This window comes from Ptychodera flava, chromosome 21 (assembly GCF_041260155.1).
Source record: "Ptychodera flava strain L36383 chromosome 21, AS_Pfla_20210202, whole genome shotgun sequence".
NCBI classification, from domain to species: domain Eukaryota; kingdom Metazoa; phylum Hemichordata; class Enteropneusta; family Ptychoderidae; genus Ptychodera; species Ptychodera flava.
Window position 1 is genome coordinate 9,392,360 of NC_091948.1, and position 22,396 is coordinate 9,414,755.

The window sequence follows — 22,396 nt, forward strand, 5'->3', positions numbered from 1 at the left end:
TAATTTTCTTTTATATTTTTTATTAATTACAACTGCAATGCCTTTACACAATAGTTTACAAAGAACACTACATTGTTATAAAAATCTAAAAAAAATATCGTATAAAATAAAACGTCTTGTAGCGCATATGCTTTAAAAAATCAAAAAATACCACAGTCTATTAAATTTTTGATACAATTTGTGAGTATAAGACATTGAAGAGATTGTTATTAGAAGGGCAGCATACAATACTGTGAAGAAAGAAGTACAGATTGTAATATATTTGACAAGGTACCGCCTGCAAACAGATTTAGTAATTTTGTCAAAGGTAAAGATGGGCCTCATTCATCTAAAAAGGTGATGGGTCATGTCGCAAAATGCACCTTTTAAATTGTTTTTATATTATCATTAAATTAAATAGGTTTTGCAGCATTATAAAAAAGGTTTGAATATTTTCACCAGACAGTACAAAAGATTCTGGTGACGAAAAGTTAAAACAAACACAGCAGTTCCTGCCTTTTTCATTTTTGTGTAGTTTCTGACATCCTAAGGATGAAACATGTTGAAAACAGTTCTCAGGGTTTGAAAATTCAATTGAGAAATATGACATCTTTCAAATTATTCACACAGCATGGAAATGGCAGTATTAGCTTTGGAAAAGTCTGACAAAAGCTAGGAATTTCATAATTTTGAGACCTGTCGATTGACAAGGCAGTGAAAATTGAAATTGTAAGTTGACATGGCAGTGATAAGCTTACATCCAAAGAAAACCACATTGCAGAATTTTGAAAGTTTGAAATCAAAATGACAGTGTTAAGTTGTAGCTAAAATATTTGACAGGTTTTTATCAGAATGTACAATATAGCAGCAGCACTGTATTCTAAAATATAAAGTGGAAAAGGTATTAATTTTAGGCTTCAAGTATTTTTACATTTTTTAGGTTTTCTTTATTTTTTACAAACTGACCTGATAGTGTAATGATTACCAACTAACAAAAGGAAGTTAAAGATTCTTGAATGTCCAAATAAAATTTGTTGATGCACTTGAAGACTGACAGGTTGAAACTGTGTCGCAAATCTGCTATACAATTTTACGTAACTACAAAATTTACACGACAGATTTTTGCCTCTATCAAAGTGGATTCTCACATTTTTTGTGACTGGATTGAAAAATGAAGCCACAAAAAATGCAAGAAATGATTGAACAAATTCAGCTTGGCTGTAATACAATCTTGGGGCAGTGAAAGCCTGCCTTCCTAGGTGGATAAGTTTATCTGGTTTGAAACCATACTAGTCAAAATTCATCTGTTTCTCCAAAACACACATTGCCACTGAAGGATGTGAAGACCTCATAAGTGCATACAAGTGATTATAATGTGTCAAGTAGAATTTCACAGAGACAAACAGACAACACTGAGTTCACTAACCGGTCATTCAAATCTGACTAACTTTTGATGAAGGATGACAGACACTGAAAAATATGTTCCTTTTGGTTTTCAGAATCCAAGTCACACCAAGCCATACAGTTGACAGTGAAATGACTATTTTATGACAGAAAATCTGAATATCAATCTTGAAGATGAAGGTTGGTTACTAAAAATAAAGTTCTGAGGAAGTCTAGCAGTAAATGTGGCTGCTCACCAATAAAAAAATTTGTCCTGAACTAAGATTTACAAATTGTTTCTCCCTTCCCAAAATGTGTCACTAGTTATTTTACAGAGAAGAAAAAAACATCTAGAAACTTAAGAATATATATCTCTGATATGGACTGTCTGTTAATCATCATCTTCACTGTCAGTCGCGTTGTCTTCTTGTTTGTGAGTGGTGGTGGTGTCTGTAGACATGGACGAGCTGCCTTCACATGATGAAGTTCCTTCCTTACCACTGAAATGAAATCAACAAAAAAGCATCATGGTCAGTGAAGCAAACTTGAATAATCAAACATCAAATCTGTCTTGTTCTGTCTGGCTTTCTTGTGAATATTGTATTAGCTAGGTGAGGTCACTACACTGCAAGCTTAACCCTTTTCCTGCCAGACAGTATCACTTTCCCATCAGCCAAGTCAGTAAAAAGCGGTATTGAGCCAAAACATGATGTATTTTCACCCACTTGGCTTGGCTTGGCTTATAGCATCATTAGTCCAAAAAAATCAAGTTTACAGTATTTTTGTTTTCAACAGCCTTCACAAGTTCAATATTATGTTAAAATACACCATATGGAATATGTTGTGTTTCACTCCTTGTAACCATCTTGACCTGATGGTGAAATATGGACTTGGCAGGAAAAGGGTTAACCCTTCACTGTCAAGGTAAAATTGTTTAAAACTAGTGAAGCACATGTCCCATCTGGTGCATTTTGACACAAATTCAACATTTGAAGGCACCTGAAAACATAGATACTGTACACATGATTTTTATGGACTAAAGCTGCTATATTAGACTGAGCCAAGTGGGTAAAAATATATATGGTTTTGGCTCCATACCGCTTTTACTGACTATCTGGCTGGAAAGGGTTAAATTACTAACACAGATTTTGGAGTCTGAACTTTTAATTTCAACGTAAGCAAATGTGTATATACTTCCTGCCATTCAAGAAACTAAATGAGTATGTCAAGGAAAGTTTACACCTTTTGCGACAATTTCACCACTTCAAATGGCACTGAGATTGGGTAAATGTGTAATCTGACAGACACTGACTTTTTTTCTGTGTTACACGTCATCAATTTTTTATTTTGCCTGCAGAAATAAAATAGAAAGGCTGACATATCAATGCATGCAAGGATGAGAATCAAATCCTGTTCCTTTGGGGGACTAGACAGACAGTGACTTTCAGATGACAATTTTACTAGGCTAAAATATTATGTAACTCTATGAAGTAGAAATTATAGGAACTCAAGTATCTGTTGGCGCAATTCACAGACACTTATGGGCAAGTTACAGTACATTGAACCATTGATATTTCATTTCATTAGTGTGCAGATACAAACCTGTCACTGCTGCAGCCTGCTTCGTTCGGTTCTTCATTTTCCTTTTCTGTTTTCCTCTTACCACTCGGTGATACTATGCAAAACTGATTTATTCCTTTCTGCCATGACGGCGTCGGCCTTGGACACACACTGTTACCGCCGGCATACTTGTTTTTGCCTCCTGTTTGACAAGTTGGCAAATGGAAAACAAAATGTATTTGGTATTTTTGTACGTGAAAAAAATCGCCAAAAGAGATGATAAGATATGCAGAAACAAGTTCCAGATATGACAAATCACAGAACAAGATAATAATACATACAAGTAAATGTATTATTCTTGAAATCATATAAAATTTTCTTTCTGTGTTTGGCAAGATTAAGAATACTGCGTAATTTATTGTAATTTGTCATTTAGATGGCTGAGATTTTTTAAAATTTTCTCAAAATTGCCGAAAGTTTCCATGAGATTGTCAAAGCTATCAGTGAATTCAAGCTGGCAGCTATCACTAAAACATCCTTACCAGCAGGGCTCATAATAATCATGGACCTACCTGATTTTCCCGGTGATGTGAAGGAAGCTGCAGATGGACTTGACAGTACTTTTCTCGGTGCCTTTGCAGCAACAGCTGAAATATTCAAGGATAACAGTGATTAAACTTACATACACTTTAAAATTAGAACTTGTATTATAAACAACCCTAAAGGGTGGCCCTACATGCAGAGCATTTTAATAGGTGGAGGGATGGACTATTTTATCTTTGATGCCCAAATTTGATGTTTTGTTCTGGAATTTCTCTTTTTTCAGTTTCTGCTCTAACAATTGTTGATTCTTTTTGAAACAGCCATTCGTTTAAATCTGTGAACACGCTAGCCAAAATATCTAGTAAGTCAACCCAGAGATTCATATTATATTATGTTATATGAAGTTGGGTCCACTGGTATTCAGATCCCCAATCTAGGGACACGTTATTATTCAGCGACACCCTCTGAAGAGATTTGCATTTACCAGTCAATGATTTGTGTACACAAGGCAACAATGAATGAGTGTGGGGGAAACTCTTCGCTTTTTGTGATGCCTTGCCCTTCGGGTCGTAACTTTATCTCGCATTAGGTCTCGTGTCTTTGATGTTTAAAGAAAAATGAACGGGATGTAAGAGTGAAGTATGTCAAAAACAAAGGCGGCTCAACCAAATTCTCGCCGATGTAACTTCCTTTGAAGGTCACAATGCACTCAGGCAGTTTTGGCGCGTTGCAGCCGGCCCAAGGTATTATAACAATGTCAATGGCATGGCTGTCCTTCGTTTACGTTCACGGTAATCTCAGGGCAGATCAACATGATAGCATTAGTCAGACAATAACGCGATATGGTTTTCTGTTGAACCATTATAAAATCTTCGGTAAGAACAAGTCACTAAAATTATAGTTATGCAAACAGATCGGTTAATCTACGGAAGTAGGTCAATCAAACGGCTCAGTGTGAACAATGGCTTCTTCAGTCGGAACGCAAGTACGCGGAATGACCGTTATTTGACCCCTTTTCTAGTTTATGCAGCGCCCCCAGCGTCATAGGTTTTCAAACACGGAAGTAATGTGCCGATTTCCCGCGTAATTTTTCTCGGGCATTCTAGACAAAAAAAAGACATATTCACTGGTAAATGTGATTTCATTGTATAAACCAATTATCAAAAATACAGACTAGCAACTTTTTTGGTGAAAATACTATCATTTTGTCGTTTTCCGGGTTCAATTGTAAACACAGCCCGCCGGTAGTAAAGGAGAAAACTCATTTTTTTTGCCTTTTTCATAACTGCAGCAAATTGATATAAAACTTATTTTTTTTATTTTGAAGTCACGATCGTAAATTTTAATACCTGAATTATTAATTCAGAAACTTTCGTTCTGCTACCCCAGAGGTCTTTGCGAAAAGCGCCCCTGTTTTGCAATTTGTGAAACCTCGTCATATATGCTCTAGACGTATGGGCGTTGGCAGCATCTGTGAGAAGCTCCGCTACTAGCACTCGAATTCTGAGCGGTTTTTCCCCGTAGAAATCGCAAACTGTTTGTGTTTCATTATCACGCAATTTCTAAACTTCTCTTCTGACCGTTATTTACTGGTTCTTAGTTTCACATTGGCGTTTTTTCCGGGTCTCATTTGTGGCGGCTACTGACCGGTGCGGTGACAGACTTCAGCACCAGCCTTTGCTGTAATTCACACGGGCGTTGTCACTTTGTCTAGTCATCGACTTTGGCCGTCGGAATTGGCAGTGTTCTTGTTTCTGGTTTCCGTACCAGATATTGTTGATATCTTCTTGTTGATTGTTTGGTTTGGCGGTTTTATTCCGAATTCTGTGGGTTGCGTTTTCTGGTCCCAGTGTCTGGATCTTCCAGAGGTCACTGACCTTGAACATCTTGGCAGAGGATATTTGAAGTTTTAAGATTTCAAACTGCCGTTGTGAGGCGTATTCTTTGATTTCTTTCCACTTCAGTATCATAGCATTCACTGTGGTTTTATATGAAATATGTCAAGCAAGCATACAGGCATGGGGAAGACTTGTAGTAGTAGTAACATTCACCTCTTTGGGCAGACTATACTTTCATAAGTGCATTTGTTTTGATTGGAACAACAATGCCCCCTGTAAGTGAAAGTCTTCTACCAGCTCATCAATATATTCAGTATGGTACAATCGGGTATGATTTCCACCCAGAAAGCATATCAGCGTACCTGGTTTCAGTGAAATTACAGTACAAGTTGTTCAGATCAATTGATGTTGTCCATCGATTGTGTAGTGAAATTGGGATTGATGAAGACAATGACTTGTGTCATAAACTGGGGGTAAATTTACTGAATGATGATGAGCATGCAGATCCATACAGAATCCCAATCAATGTTGCTTTGGTGTATTCTCTACCATATCAATTAGCAAGTTGTATTTTTATTCTTACTATAGTTCCTATTCTCACTTCTTTAACCTTTCTGTATATTCCATTTTATTCGTGTATGGTGTTGGAATTGATAAGTAAAGTAGGATTAAGTGTTACCAGCAAAAAAGAAAACCACTCAGAGTGTGACTGCCAACAATAGTGTTGACAGTGCTGTTGGAGAATATGACACTGTGTTGATCAGCCTTCAGTTACTCTGTTTGGTAATTGGCCTTTACAATTCTTACTTTATTTGTCATCCTGTTAAGTTTCAGTCTGCAATCATTAGTCACCTTGTTAGTCAGAGCTACAGTTTGGAGTTGTCGTCATGGATTGAGGTCTATGTTGTCAGCATTTCAATTATCAATTGTCTGGTGTGGCAAACAAGTATTTTATTTGTTCCACAGAGATCTGATATTTTCGATGAATTTGATCATGAGAAGTCATGTGGCCTTAGAAAGCACAATTTTAAGTGTGATGTTGTTGGCTTGTTTCGTTGGCAAAAGAGACTGCATGCCAAAATTAAAAGGCTGTCTGTCCATATCGACAAGAAATTTGAGTCAAATTATCAAAATGGTGTACTGCACAGACAAATGGCAAATATTCGTAAACAGATTATGTCTATAATTTGTAGGAGAGCTTGTTGTAGGAGGCTTTCATTTGGCATGAAAAATTCACATCTCATTGATTTGTACAACAATATAGTTGACCAGTTTCTACAACATGATAAGAAGTATTCCAAGATTGCAACATATAGAGAGACACCACGTAATGAAAGCATAAAGCTTTTGTTTGGCTATATCTTCCTGACTTATGTGACATCAGTCTACTTGGCCAGTCGGCCATATATCCATCTCCCACAAATTTATCAATTTTCCATTACTTTGCCTGATCAGTCAACTCTAATGTATGACTCTCCTTATAAGTTAGTTAGTCCTGACGATATCCATAAATTTCTTTATGACATGATAAACATTCCACAAAGTGAATATAATTGATGCATAGTGGTAAACCCCTGAATATGTCCACTATAGACCACAGTTTACACACTAACATAACCCTAAATGTGAGTGGACGTGGTGGGGCTCGAGTAAAAAGTCATCTGATATGGTACATCCTGAAAAGTCATGTGGTCCATGTATATTTTGTGGAGGAGTATCAAAAACTAGATATTACCACTTATGCCGTCAAGACAATGAAGCATGGCCAAGTATATTACAGAGAATTTTAAAACAAAAGATGGCGACATAATATCTGCAACTGACTGCATTTGTAGCAGTTGTGATAGGAAAATTAAAAGACGATTCACATGTACAGATAACCAATCTGAACCAAAACACAAAAAGCAGTGTCCATCAACTTTGTGTGTTCTTTCAAATTACAATTTATGCAGAGCTGCAGCAGACCACAGTGGTTGTAATATTGCAACATATGAGCAATTATTTTTGTACATTAAAAGGGCTGCTACTTTTGATGGGCTACCAGAAAGTATGCCTTTATGTCACCAACATTATTGTGAATTAAATAATTTTGTGAAAGGCAACATTTCTGTAGTATGTGGTATTTGTTCACTGACAATCTCGGCCAAACAAAGAAAGTACAAAATAACAGATACAGAGCTAGCTACAAAATACATCAATCATATGAAAATAGAATCTGACCACTTTGACAAAGAAAGCAGTGTCTGTGGGTCTTGCAACATAGCATTTTCAAAGTTTGTTAGATCAGAGTTTGATGTCAGCAGTGTTAAAGTGGCTTCAAAAGAATACATGAGATCTCTGTGTCAACACTACAGGGATGTCACTTGCATTGATGTTAACTCAGTTGAGGATCATGCTACAGCTGCTGCAATTTTATTCCTTTGTAAAGAATTTGAAGAACACAGGAAGTATTGCTTTCATCTGTGTATCAGGTTTATTTGGATACCCTAAGAAAGGATTCTGCAAAATATGAAAGGTCTGATAAAATTTTCATGGAAATGAAAAAAAATCAGAAATGGCTGATGGTAGAACTTCAGAGTGTGTTTGCAAATTGTCTGGTATCGTACACTAACCCTGTGTACAAAAAACTTGGGACACTATTGAGGAGATGTGGATCATCCCTTGAAGACTGTTTACTTAATTCACCCTGTATCCTTCTACTAATAAGCTGAAAGAGAGTGAAAAACAAGTGAAATCTCTAAATACACTGAACAACTCACTAGTTGATTCAATGTCAAGCCATGATATTTACTCACATCTGCGATTAACAAGTGAATTTTGAAATCAAAAGTGATCAATATGGCAAAGTCATTTATGCAAGAACCAGATGGGGTAGATCTTACTAATATTAATTACAGTGAATTTATTTCACAGAAAATTGATCCCTATGTCTGGAATTTCATTGTAAAATTAACAATGACAAATAATGAACAGGCTGATTTTAAACAGAAAGAAATTGACACTTTTGAATGGCAGGAATGTTATATGGAAAATACAAAAGACAAAACACAAAAATATCATTTTGCCCGTCTTATGAGGAGATTGTTCATTGTGTCATGTATTGTTAATTCATACAATTCAGAGTGTAATTTCCCCTTGCACATAACTTTAGCTGATGTTGTGGACAAATTTTCCAACTCGTCATCTGAGTGTTTAAAAATCCTTCACAAATTTGGTGCGGTTTCGTCCAAAGATAGTCTTCAGCGGTATAAAGTTGGAATTTGTGAGAAAACCATGCAAGAAGGGCCCAAGGTCAGCAATCAGTGTTTTAGCATTGTATCCATTGACAATGTAGATAAACTAAGTTCATACGCGACAGTTAAATCAAGTAAACTCGGAAGGGGATTTAATGGGACTTCAGTCCAAGCTGTTGAGAGTAAACCTTCACTCACTCTCACAGAGCAAGACCTAGCCCCCTTTTGCAGACAGTCACTAAAAACAACCAAAGGAGAATATCTGAAACCTGTTTTCCATCAGCCATGACAATTCACTTTGCCGAGCCATAGCAACACATACCACATACTCCTTAAGGCACTGTATCCGTGATGAGTCAGGCAAACCAACATCCCTGCAGCTACAAACTCTTGAAAACAAGTTAATGCTGAAAATAAGGAATGAAATAGCTGACTGCCTAGAACAAAATAAAGAAATTGTTGAGCAGCTTGACACTTGTACGTATGAATCTTTCTTACTCAAAGACAACTCTCAAGATAAGTACCTGGACTTTGATCATAGATGTGATGAAATTAGAAATGGTGCTGGTTGTGGTGTGCCAGAATTGTTAGCCCTGTCTTACTGCATAGCCTTACCTGTTGTAATATATAACAAGGTAAATGATCAATATGTTGAAGTGTGTACATATGGGGCTGAGGCTTATTCAGATGCTAATATAGTAAATCTGTTAGTACTGCAACAGAATGGAGCAGAGGTGTATGGACTATTATTAAATGAAAGTTTATACTATGATGACAAAACACTGCTTGGTGAAAACAACTCTCTTTATTCATGGAAGGAGATGAACCTTTCTGTTGAAAGTGATGTCTCCTTTCAAGAGATGCTTTGCCCATCATATACAGTGAAAAGAAACAAACATGTGGTAAAATCATCTCATCGCACCATTGCACCAATTTTGATTGAAAACTACTACAGCGTCTTGTCAGGTATGTATGATGAAAGTGGCCATCACATAAATGTTTCAAACATTGCTTTGAAAGATTTCCAAATATCTCCTGAAGAGAGAATAGAGAAGATTAAACTACATTCTGATTGCTTTCTGTTCATCCTAGAAAAAAAGGCCCTTCAAGATGAAAATATAGAAATCTATATACCCACTTTGAAGGATAGATTGTCAATGTTTGCCAGTGATGAAACAGAAGCTTCAAATGTAGTTTATCTTGATGTTCTTGACATGCCTGCTGACAACATCGAAACAATGAAAGCTGTGCTAAATAAAATATATATACAGTTTGGGGTTGGTAAATACATTAATTATTTAGTTGTTGTCGGAGATGGCAAGACGTATGATTACCCTCCTCAAGTTAAAAAAACTGTATGGTCTTGAGTTGGCATGGCTTTTACCTTATCCTGGAGACTGGCATATTCTGAAAATTTTCAAGCAGTCTTAATGAAAATCTATCTCGATGCAGGACTAAAAGACCTTGTAAACTTATTTCACTTTGGAAAAACAGGTTCGTCAGTGATGCTCGCAACCAATTTTGATAGAACTCACAGATTCTTGATCCAAGTATGGGAATCACTATATAGACTAGAAATAGACAAATTCATGAAAAACAGGTCTGTTGACTGTGAAGGACAAGAAGTATGCTCACTGTCTGAGAAAGAACTATATGAGACATGTATCAGCAGTATGCAGAGTGAGCCAGACCATTTTGACCTACTTGACAGCACAACATGTTTCACTGAAATAAGAAAAAAACTAAGAGAAAATATAAATGGTTTAGAGACAGAGTTTTGCCAATTTACAGAGAAAATGATGACCAAAAACAGTACCTGGAAATTTTGGCATGACTTTATCACAGAGATATGATGGCATATATTGCACTTCATATATCTATAAGGAACAGAAATTTCAATTTGAGAAATGCAGCGTTGAAGGAAATGACACCATTATTTCACAGTTTTGACAGATTAAATTATTTGAGGCTTATACCACAGCACCTAGCAGATTTAAAATGCTTTCCTGTTTCTGTTGTCAATCATCTCCATAATGGAGGCTTTGCAGCAAGTCTTTCAGGTAGAAAATGGAAATGTGTGGCTTTGGATGAATGCCATGAAATGTGCATCAACAAAGATGTAAGGAAGCCATGCATTCTACTACAAAGAAAGCACTATCTAGGCTCACATTTTATCTCCCACACCGAGCTTTGCTGCACAAAAATATTAAGAAACATTATTGGATGAGGGTGGCCAATCATCTCTTTACATGTCAAACTCTGAAAACAAACATGTTGAAATGAATGTCAGATCATACATGGATAAGTTGTCAACATCTAGTGTACTATTTGATCATACATGTGGGGCATCTGACAGTCTCAGTCATCTGTTTTCCAATAAGACTCTCGAAGGTAAAGATGCGGAGGATTTGTTAACATTCAGATCAGTGGGAGAAAAGTCAATGCAAGATTACATATCATGCATAATACTTTTCAATCACAATTCAAAATTACCTCCTCGTCGCAGGAAAAACCTGAAAACATTCTCAACAAAACAACCAACTGTTGTCAAACAAAGCTGCAAGTAAAAGACCAAAATTAGTGAATTCCATTTTGAGAAAAAAAATAGCATATTCAAAGACAACAGGTATCCCTACCAGGGTTCTGCCCACGCCGGACGGCGCTGGACGGGCCCGTCCGGCACTCAGAATTTCCGACCAGCATTGACAAGTGACCGACCGGCACTTGCAGTTCAATGCTTTGAACAATCAACATGAATGTCTATGAGTGACACTTTTGAGGTCAAGCAGTTCATAAAATTGCATGAAGAGTTGATGAAAACAATGGTACTATAGAATGCCTTTCAATAAAATGCTATTTAAACAATACCACTGTTGATTACCGTACGCTGATTTTGCATATGAAAAGCTGTTCAGCTGTTGAACGTACGTTCACAAGATCATCGCCCTATTATGAACTAGACACGGTTTTCCTGTCACACAGTATCTCTGTACGATCGAAAGAAGGAGAAAAACTGAAGTTTTTTTGCTTTGTATCAAGGTTTATAACACCACAAAAATGAAGTACGGAAGCGAAAATGAGCACAAAAAACAGGACTTCTAACTAAAACGTACTCTTCAATGTTCAGTTCAAACTCAATGAGTGGCATTGTGGAAAGACTGCATGCAATGAAAGTCACGAGCAAGTTTGGTGTCAACGAATCCAGTCTTTGAATTATCAATGAACACTCACTTATTTTTCAGGTCAATAAGCCAAAAGTTACTTGTCAATGGCAACAAGCCTCTTTGTTTGTGAAATTTCCCATTCTACAATGACTATCAAGAAGCAATTGAAGTGAATTTGACATCGAGAAATTCCACTTTCAAAACTATGGCCGATTAGCCAACCCCTAAGTTCTTGGTTTAAACTCTATAGAGTCTGCGCATGAGCAGTAACAAGACCACCTAGGTCATTTGAAAAAACACTGGATGCTGATAGTGGTGAGGGATGATATAAGCACAGGAAAATGATGACAAAAAAGTGTACATTATTTTTCAGAAGCTTCAAAAGATTCTTTACAACTACTAAAGATTGTTGTTCTTTCTGTTTTGTTCAGTTAAAACTGAAAAAATACTTTGAAGGTACAGTGGAATTGGCTATTATTTGTATATCAAGCCCTAAGAATGTAAAAATACAAGCATATAAATGTTACAGTTTTTCATGAATAGTAATGCTCATGAATATTAATGAGCCGTCCAGCACTCTTGGAACTCTGGGCAGAACCCTGCCCTACGGATGATCTGAGTCAGTTTATTGAACTTCCAAGGGCAATAGCCACTGTTGATGGACTACCTGAAAAGGGAAACAAATCAAGTGTTGGTAAAATACTAAAAGGCAGATATCCATCTGTCTTTTATTCAAAACTTCCACAAACTTTTAATCCAGAATGCGTGATACTTGAGGGTATGTTTATAATTAATACCACACCTCTCTCATACCATAAAACATTTGAGGATTACATATCTTTTCTGTGTAGAAGATGGATTAAGCCATATTTCTGTAAATTTAATGCTAGTGAGGTTCATGTTGTATTTGATCACCCACAACGACATGGTGCAAGTCCTAAGGACATTGAAAGGGCACGGCGGGATGTTGGGAAGTCAGAAGATGTACTCTTTGACAAACTTACACAACATCAGGGCCTGCCTACAAATTGGAGAACGTTTTTAGGTGTACGTATGCATAAAAGATTATTTGTTAACTTGCTGTGCAATGCCCTATTGACCCTATCCACACAATATCTATCAGAAAATCAGATACTTGTTACCGCAGGTGGGTTTGATGATGAATACATTGACAAAGCCAGGCAAGTTAATGCACACGGTGTCATATCTATCATCCCAAAGTATAATTCAAACCATGAAGAGAGTGATTCAAGAGTGTGGTACCATTCTCTGCAAACAAATCTTAAGAATGTCCTCATCTATTCACCTGACACAGATATATATCATATTGGATTGCCCCTCTTAGAGGGAAGTGATAAGACAGTCTTAGTACAGTTGCGAGCAGCTCCATTTGATAATGTGTACCTCTCTATGTCATCTCTCTTAGATTGCATGAAACATGACCTTGATTTGACCTCTATATTGCCAACCAAAATTGGCAAAATCTTTCAAACCTTGTTCATCTGCAGTGGATGTGACTACATTTCATATTTCCGTGGTTGTGGTAAGAAACATTTTTAGATACATTTTTCAGAGATGCTAAATTTATAACTGGAACAGAAAATGAGCATATTACTGGTATGTTGGAAAACACTGGTGGAGATGATAAAGAAAAAGGCCTTTTGGCATTTTACCGATTGATAGGCTGTGTATATTATCATAAACACTCATCGGCTTTCCCAGAATATCAAGGCCCAAAAGAACATTTTCAGTCTTTCATCAATGAAACATCCATACCAAGCCTCAAGATACACCAGATATGGCTTGATGACATAAGAAATAAATATGGGATAGAATTGACAGTGAAGTTGGCTTTTTACCATCAAATGATGCCTTGAAATTCCACTGGTACAGAACATGTTGGGTATCTGGTCTGTGGACTAATGCTAAAAATGCTGATGCAAGTGTACCACCAATAGATGTATTTGGTTGGAAGGTACAGAATGGACTGATAAATGTCATCTGGGATTCAAATGAAAACTTTGAAAAAGTCAAGAAAACCGTTGAATTTTGGACAAAGGGGTGCAAGTGCAAAAAATCAAAATGTGCTAACAAATGTTGTAAATGCCTAAGCTGGGAAATGTTTGTGGTCCTGGCTGTCAGTGCCTACAATGTGTTAATATACCACAGCAGGCAAATACTGCCAATATGCAATCACCTGAATATTTGACTGTTTTGGATGAGGCAGAAGAGGATGATAACAACCACGAGAATACCTAATAAATAGTGAGGAAGTCTGTATTGATGAGGACACTGAATCTCTTATTGAAGACATGGAGGCCTTACATGCAATTGATAATATGGATGAATCTGACTTAGATATTGATCATGGTTGCCAATCTGATGAATCTGATGAAAGTAATGATACAACACTCTGTGTTTAATTGCCAATCCTACCATTTCTGCAGTCAAAGTACAACTTTCCTGACACCATTTTTGCAGTAACATGTTTCAAAATTGATTACTACTTTTATCCTCTTCAGTATATACATGGACCTCCATGGTATATACAAGCTGCTATACATCAACAAACAGCCTATAGTGTTTCACGATTATTACTGCCACAAAAGAGAGTTCAAACCCAGTAAGATGAAATTAAAGTATTTATTTGCCAAGCATTGCAATGTTCCATAACACTTCAAGTTAGTTTTGCCTCATGCTATGGCCAGTCTATTGTACATGTAGCTATATGCCATAGCCTATGCATTGTAAAACCGGCTATCACTATGGTTCACAGTAAACTGCAGCATTTTGATATAAACAGTCCGACAATGTTCATACTTCGCTGCGATATGCTCAAATAAATTACCTTCACAGATAAAATTGACTTCTCTTGCTACCGTCGGTACTTCGTGAAAAAAACCGTCACTAATCTTGAAAATCGCGATTATCCTCCGTTGTTTATGCCAAGGTCGATGCGTGGAAAAATGTATACAATGTCATCTGATCCAACAACAGACATGGCATTCCACTGAGATGACGGGTAGGGTATATCCTTATCAACACTAGCGATGTTTAAATATAAATGTCAAGGAAATCAGAAAAACTAACGCATTTTCGATCAGACTCGGCAGCCCCTGCAATTCAGCAGCCATTTTGAAAATAGTGACGTCATGTCTCCTGATCGACGCCCTCAACGACGCCACTTGCGTTCCGACTGCTTCATTAGCTCATTTGCTTTCTCGGCACGTCGGCAGCATTGCTTGCGCAGCTGCCGTTGATTAGTGGCTTGTTTTCGGATTAGAATCCCTTTAAAATAGCCTCCCCAGCTGAGGGATCCACGCCACTTCGGCAAAATACCTGCTTGCTTCTGTGACTTAATTTCACAGGGGGAGTAGAACTGCAATCTGCGAGGTAACGTCATTTCGACTACAAAAGTTACCACTGACATGTTACGAGTGGTGTCACTGTTTATTTTCTCCTGACAATGTTGTTTCGACAACCTTACGCTTTATAGTCGAAAAATCTCATTGAACATTTGTGACACCTTACCTTTCCTTCCACATCCGTCTGCCTTGGTTCTAACCATCTCGTTTTTCTGTTATTCAAGAGTGACGAAGAAGGAAACTCTGACTTTTGATGAAGAAAACGTGTCACAATAATGGTGTACACACTGTATGTTCGAGGACACGCCGCCAGTGAGACTAAATTACCCGCGCTTTTCATCAATTGGCCGGAAATCCTCTAAAGAATGTAGACTATTCCATTTACACATGGGGAGATTTGTAATTATCCGTAATGATGTTTTCTGACAAATCTTCTATGAAAAACCTTAAAAAACACCTTCCTATCAGTTTAGTGCTATTTAAAAATATATTTCTCTCTTTTTACGATAAAATAAGGGGAGCATTGTTAAAGAAGTATGTCCATCTTTTATGTCATTCCCCAACATATGACCACACCCAAGATGATTTTGACCTGAATATGACCGCTGAACTCGGCATGAACTATCACACAGTCAAGAAATGTTAGCGATAATTTCATTATGTGAAGAAGAGTCTGTGGTGAAATGCTTTGTTTCACCGAAGAACATCTTCAATTTAAAGTCAATATTTTCAAACCCTTACAGAATGTTTTACGCCGAAATCTGTTTCGTCACCTGTCGTTCATTCTCGGGAATGTTCGTCTCATATCCACTTCCGCTTTGCCAATATTGTGCAATATCTAGTCTGCTAGCAGCTGCTGACTCGGCAAACCTACTCAAACCCAACATTAGGCATTATCGATATTATTTGAAGCCCACAGAGCTCATATTCTTGAGTCGATAGTTTGTGGTGTCGAACCAGTGCATTGATAGTTTGCGAGGAAACAGCGTTCAAGCGAACATCTGTATCTTGAACTCTCTTGCACCATTTATACTAAGCACACCTTAGAAAAATGTCTTCTGCTTCCCAGACTCTCGTACACTGGTGCGTTGACGAGCTGAGTCGGCTTCTTCAAATTCAAGCTTCGGATGACGTTGTCAGGTATGATTGAAATCAAGCTTGTATTTTTATTCCAGAATTGTGCCAGTGACATTTTGTCAAGTTCGGTCTTCTTCCCCTTGGCTACCTCCCATTCTTCAAAGTTCAATCCCATTCCACTGCCAGGGTTCACTGCCACTATAGCACTAATACGTTTCACTTTCGTTTCTTCCTCAGTTTCAGTATGGCGAAGGTATATGAATTATTGTACGGGTCAATGTAGTTTAATCTTCCATATACATGTAAAATTATTTTCGAAAAATTATTCGCACTGAAAGGTATTAATTTTAAATTAATATTTTTTTTTTAATTTCAAATACCAATGGTCATTATTGAGTGTTATAATAGCAAATGAACCAGTGCAAGGACACCCTTGCTTAATTTTTTCATATGGCAATGTTGTATTTTCATATTTATTAAAGTTAGAATTGCTATTCACCAAAACTCAAGTGTGGCAACACGTCATGTATAACTCCGTGGATGCAAGTAGTACTATGGTACATTTATGTGTCTTCCATGCATCGCCGCTACCACACTGTTGTCGGACATACAGTCAGTGATAAAACACAGACCTGCATGAAGAGCCACCGTGATGACAATACCAACTAGCTTTGGCTACTCTGTAATTGCAGTTTGTATTTTTCCCTGCAACTGTCTCGACGACATATAATCACACTGTTGCCTCTAGGGTCTATATTTTGTTTTAATGTTGAGAGCATCACGTTTCCAATTTCATCAACTACATATTTGAAAACAATGAAAAATGTAATTGGTGTATATGATGAACAGCCCCAGTGAATGTAAATATGTAAATGTTTTTCTTATTCTGGATTGCCTTTGCAATAACTACAGTGATATTACCACGGGTTTCAATTGCACCCTTGCTTTGTCTCACAAAGTGTCTGCAGCTGAGTTTCTATCACTACAAGGAAGGCATCAAGGTCAAGGTGCTGTTGCCTTGTAAGATGTATAATCATACAGATACCATTGAGATCATTAGATTTTTTGCGTGCGCTTAAAAAACTGTAGTGCAGAGCACTCTACGAGGCCCCTGCACACAGTTGTATAGTTTCAAGGGACCCATTGGATGATTGCCAGAGGGTGTCTCGTGCTCTGTACGTAAGGTGCACAGGTTAGCAGAAGTGCGTCCAGGATATTGTTCAATACAGAAGCACAACAGCTGACATTACGCGCAAACAGATGCTACTCAGCGAATTTGACATCCCAGTCACAAATCTAAGATTTATACTAACATGGTTATGCACTCAGACATTACCACAACTCATCAACCTCCATTTCATGTCCATCAATACTCTGGGCTAATGTCCTTGTGCATCCTTTGCGGTATTTTCGTTTTAACCTCATAGTCTGAACCATGTTCAGGTGCTTCCCTATCTAACTCTTAGGGTCTGATACCTGACTGTTGTGGCAATAATGACTGGATATACCATCCATGGTTGCTATGAGGAGTCCGCATGGATGATGTACTTAAGTTAAAGCTGGGCAATGGGCAGTGACAGTGTGACTCATCAGCGCATGATCATACTCAGTCTGATTTATATTCAGTTCACTTTCAAATCTTAAAAAAAAAATTGCAGACTTCAACCTTAATGTGCTCAGTTAGACATATCACCAAACTTCACTATTGTCCTGACAATATGAATGAGCGGTCATTCAAATCTTGCACTAGCTTTGTTTATGAATGGAATGTAGGCTGATAGTGATGGCAATGAATTTAGTATTAACCAGAAAAAAGCTAGTTCTGAAATGCACACGCTTGTCCATATTTAGACAAAGTGTGCAATGGTTTGATATAGCAACTTATTACACAAATGTGAGGGTGATTTTTTTCCATAGCGTTACACAGGAACGTGGCTCAAGGTATATGAAAAGAGCTGTCATAACACGTCAGAAACGATGCGCAGTTAACAACAGTTTTACAACTGATTGTTACTCTCTCTTGCATATTCCCTGTTACTTGTGAGACAAGGTCCTCTATGTTTTGTATGCATCAATCAATATATATAAGTTCCAGTCATTGACCTGTACCTGCTGGATACTCATGTTTTGCACGTCACAGCGTTGTTATTGTGTAAACAAATGTTGTTGTTTTTCTGTGCAACTAGATACTTCCTTGACATTGAGGATGCCAAAGAACTGGAAGAATACCTACTGGAATTTTTAGACGAAGTTGATCCAAAAAGTGCAAGAGAATTTATTGATGAACTGTTGCATCGAATGAACAAAGTATCCAGGCAGGCAGGCATACCTGCCAATGTACAGGTGTACAGAAAAGCAGATGATGAATATTTATATGCAGGTGACAAAACGAAACAAAAAAAGACAAAGCAAAAACCAGAAAAGCAGAAGATTGATTTAATGAAAATTCCATACAAAGCAAGAATGCCGGGCGATCCATCTTTCACTGTGAGTGTTCTAATGTTATTTTTTGTAATTATAATTTAATCTCCCACAATTGGTAGATATGGCTTAACTCTGACTTAGGCTTTCGTGTGAAATCTCTTCAAAAAGTGGCTTAGACAGTGCATGATTTAGGTCAATGAATATTTTCCACTGTGAGTTAATTTGCATACTTGAGGTGTTCTTTAATACACTTCCCACTGATAGAGATTATTTATTTAGCAAATCGTGCAATATTATATTATAGCAGGTTATTGGTGGCCAAAAAAACAGGTAATCTGATTAGTTGAGTGTCAAAAATAAGGATGTCACATTCACAGTATAACACAAGTGGGATACACACAAGCTGAAAAGAATAAATCAGAGAAAAATTCTGATTTTAATGATTCACATTGGAATATCAGTATAATAGTAAGTCATTTCTTAGCAAAGGGTATACCACTTGGTTTTAACCAGTTCACGCCATATATACTCTCGCTATGGCTCATGCACTTATGTTGTGAACTGGTCACAATCTCATTATATACCCATTGCTTGAGTTGGTTTATTGCTAAGCCAATTATGTATATTATCATTTATATCATACCAGTATATTGATGGCACAAATACAGCAATCTGATTGGTCGAGATATGTAAATAATCGTGCTATATTCGCAGTATAGCATGGTTTGAAAAGACGGAGCGCTCAGCTAGGGGGAAATTCCCATTTTGACGTTTCACGCCAGAATTTCAGTTTAATATTACGGTATGATATAACAGCAATAAACTGCTGCAGCAACGGGTATACCACAAGATTAAAACCAGTTCACTCCATATACCACGTATACACTTGCTAACGCTCATGCACATATGTTGTGAACTGGTCAAAATCTTATGGTATATCTTCGCTAGGTATGGTATTGTAATATGCAATGTTTAAGCAATAAAGCACACCCAGCGATGGTATACCACAAGATTTTGACCAGTTCACGACATATATGCACGAGTGATAGTGAGTGCATATATGGAGTGAAATGGTCAAAATCGAGTGGTATACCGTCGCTTGGTGTGATTTATTGCTATTATATCATAACAGTATATTGAAATTCTGGCATGGAACGTCATGAAAGGACTTCTCCTCAAGCCGAGAGCTAGTGCGCATGCCAGCCGTGGTATATCGCCAATGTACCACGGTTCTTTTCGCGTCTCAACCAATCAGATTGCTGTATTTGCACCATCAATATACTGGTATGATATAATAAATGATATTCAACTTGTTTGTACATGTTCAGGAGTATTTTGAAGGTGTAGTTCCAGCCAATCAACCATCGTCAGCCAAGCAGAGCATGAAGAAGAAACAAAAGTATGTTCCTCTGTACAGTCAAGAGGGCCAGGCTAAAAGCACAGTGCAGCTGCCAGGCAGGCACCCATGTGAATGCCAAGCACAGAAACATAGGCTTATAAACAACTGCCTCAAGTGTGGAAGAGTTGTGTGTGAACAGGAAGGATCAGGACCATGCTATTACTGTGGTGCACTGGTAAGCAATCCTTGTTATTGTTCATGCTGAAAACTTACCACTTGCAATGAAGATTATATGATCATTCCAGTGTGTGTATCAGACTGTCGATAGTTCCTCATGCCTTTTTGTTTTAGTAAATCAGCATCAAAGTCAGTCAAACTGTGACCAGTGTCGTATGTGTTGTATCATAGGCAAATGCTCAACTTGGTTATTTTTTGCATAGTAGAGTACTCAAAGCATGAGGGCTGAATTTTTGCCCCAAATTAGCAATATATATTGTTCTATTTTGTAAACCCTAACATGACAAATGTTCCAAATATAAATGTGTATGTGTATGTACATAATTATGTGTGAGGATGCACATTATGCAGATGCAAACATATACCAGTGTTATTGCTTATCATTGATATCATATGGTACAGTGCAACATCTTGGTTTCTTGATCAGCTATTGTATTTACGCCATGTCTGCATCACAAGGCTGTCATCATCTCATTAATCACGTGTCTCTCAAGGTGTGCACACCAAATGAGCAAGAAGTCCTGGCAAGGAATTCTCACAAGAGTGAAAAACTTCTTAAGAAACTGATGGGTGACCATCTTCTGAATGACAAGTACACTCATGTCCCTGCAGACTCCATCAAAATGAGAGAAAACTTCAATAAAGCAGTGCAGCACAAAGATAAACTCATAGAATATGACAGAAACAGGTATGATTTCCTTGTAATGCAATATGAGTAACTTTCTCTCGGGAAATTTCTCTTATTTGATTGGTGGAGGTAGCATTGATGTAATTAAGAGTGATGTAATTAAGAGTGTAAATATATATATATATATATATATATATATATATATATATATATATATATATATATATATATATATATATATATATATATATATATATATATATATAGGGTTTGCAATAGTATATTGTAGCATGCTGTTGTTCTTTTCATGCCATACCATGCCATGCTCTATGCTATAGATACATTGTCAAGGACATGTAAATGTACCCAATGTTGTGCACATCGCTATAAAACAGAAGGGTACCCCAAGCCCCAAAATTCATTTGAGCAGAACCCTGTACATATACTTGCACATAGGCTCCGTAACCAGCAAGAGAGTTTACCAGAGACATTAGGAGGTCTGTGCTTTTGAAGGTTACTTGTATTGTACAATACCGATGACAAATTATCAAATTAAACAGGACGCTTGTCTTTTCTTTTACAGTGTCAGAAGAACCCATGTCATAGATGATGAATCTGATTACTTTGCCACGGACACAAATCGATGGCTGTCAAAGAAAGAGAAAGAGATGTTGAAGAAAAGAGAGGCAGAACTCAGAGAGATTCGACATGGGTCAAGGAGAGACAGAAAAGTCACGCTAGACTTTGCTGGCCGACGGGTTCTTGAAGACAATGAAATAGTCGACATGTATAACAGGTAGGTTGAATCATTGAGCAGCACGTAGCCAATTTTGGTATAAACTGATTGTCGGCAACAAATTTTGTGAAACCAGTAGGGAAATTTGATTGACGGGCAACAAGTCTAAATTTGACTTGTGTAACAGCTATGGAAAATAAGATTTCAGAAAGTTTTCTTCTAACATTTTGATCAACAGTATTTGTACCCTCATAATGTATAGAAAATTAAGAAATAAAGGAATATGATAATTGTTTGGCACTGGCTAACACATGTTTAACACACAAAGGTAATTTCTACAGATGTACCTGTAGATTAGGGTGCACCAAGAGATACTATTAAAATTGTTTTACTACTTTGTCTCATTTAGGAATGATGCTGTCGTGCAGGCTGTGAATTTTGGTACTGACTCCAGGAGAGATTCGAAGAACCGGAACAAGGAGAACTCTGAATTTTCTCTGGTCAATCCGCATATCACTCAACTTGCACCAAAGGTGAGTTGTGAATTCATCAGCTGAAATTCTCGCCAAAGAATCTCACAAATTGATCAGTACAAGATTCATCCAACCTTTTTAAAAGTATTCATAGAACATACTGACAAGGCAATTATACACAGTGTTCGCGGTGACTTTTTTCTCCTCGCGTACGGCATACGCATTAGTCTGCTAAAATTGCGTAATGGCTGGATTTGAGTGCGTAATTTCACTTCCGCACTCGATTGATGAAAAAACTGACTGCAAAATACAATGTGCCGTTGAATAAACCTACACTACATATTCGGATTGTACGATGTATCATTATTTTAATGAAAACAGTTTAACAAACAACTTGAACAATGTTGAAACATAACA

General features: G+C 37.3%; 2 protein-coding genes across 3 annotated transcripts in view; one reads left to right on the top strand and one right to left on the bottom strand.

The window, feature by feature from the left end:
* Positions 1 to 15,407, bottom strand: LOC139121335 (PCNA-associated factor-like). The gene is made up of 4 exons (XM_070686141.1): positions 15,232 to 15,407; positions 3,495 to 3,569; positions 2,965 to 3,124; positions 1 to 1,862 (listed from the first exon to the last, which is right to left on the bottom strand). The coding sequence occupies exons 1-4, from the start codon at positions 15,266 to 15,268 to the stop codon at positions 1,754 to 1,756; spliced, it is 381 nt and encodes a 126-aa protein (XP_070542242.1). The 5' UTR covers positions 15,269 to 15,407; the 3' UTR covers positions 1 to 1,753.
* The window catches only part of LOC139121333 (activating signal cointegrator 1-like), a 16,821-nt gene continuing 9,402 nt past the window's right edge, over positions 14,978 to 22,396 (top strand). The window contains exons 1-7 of one of the 2 annotated variants that reach the window (XM_070686138.1): positions 14,978 to 15,093; positions 16,135 to 16,205; positions 18,329 to 18,629; positions 19,895 to 20,140; positions 20,637 to 20,830; positions 21,354 to 21,566; positions 21,916 to 22,039. In XM_070686138.1, the coding sequence (XP_070542239.1) occupies positions 18,441 to 18,629; positions 19,895 to 20,140; positions 20,637 to 20,830; positions 21,354 to 21,566; positions 21,916 to 22,039 (966 nt within the window). In that variant the 5' untranslated portion in view covers positions 14,978 to 15,093; positions 16,135 to 16,205; positions 18,329 to 18,440. Of the gene's footprint in view, positions 15,094 to 15,868; positions 16,206 to 18,328; positions 18,630 to 19,894; positions 20,141 to 20,636; positions 20,831 to 21,353; positions 21,567 to 21,915; positions 22,040 to 22,396 lie in introns of those variants that run through there. The other variant, XM_070686137.1, reaches the window with a different exon arrangement.

Bases quoted from the DNA above. Each gene is read 5' to 3' on its own strand.
- LOC139121335 (XM_070686141.1), bottom strand. From the start codon at position 15,268: ATGGTTAGAACCAAGGCAGACGGATGTGGAAGGAAAG. The intron at 3,125-3,494 runs GTAGGTCCATGA...CTTGTCAAACAG, and splicing joins CACATCACCGGGAAAATCAG to GAGGCAAAAACAAGTATGCC. The intron at 1,863-2,964 runs GTTTGTATCTGC...ATTTCATTTCAG, and splicing joins GCAGGCTGCAGCAGTGACAG to TGGTAAGGAAGGAACTTCAT.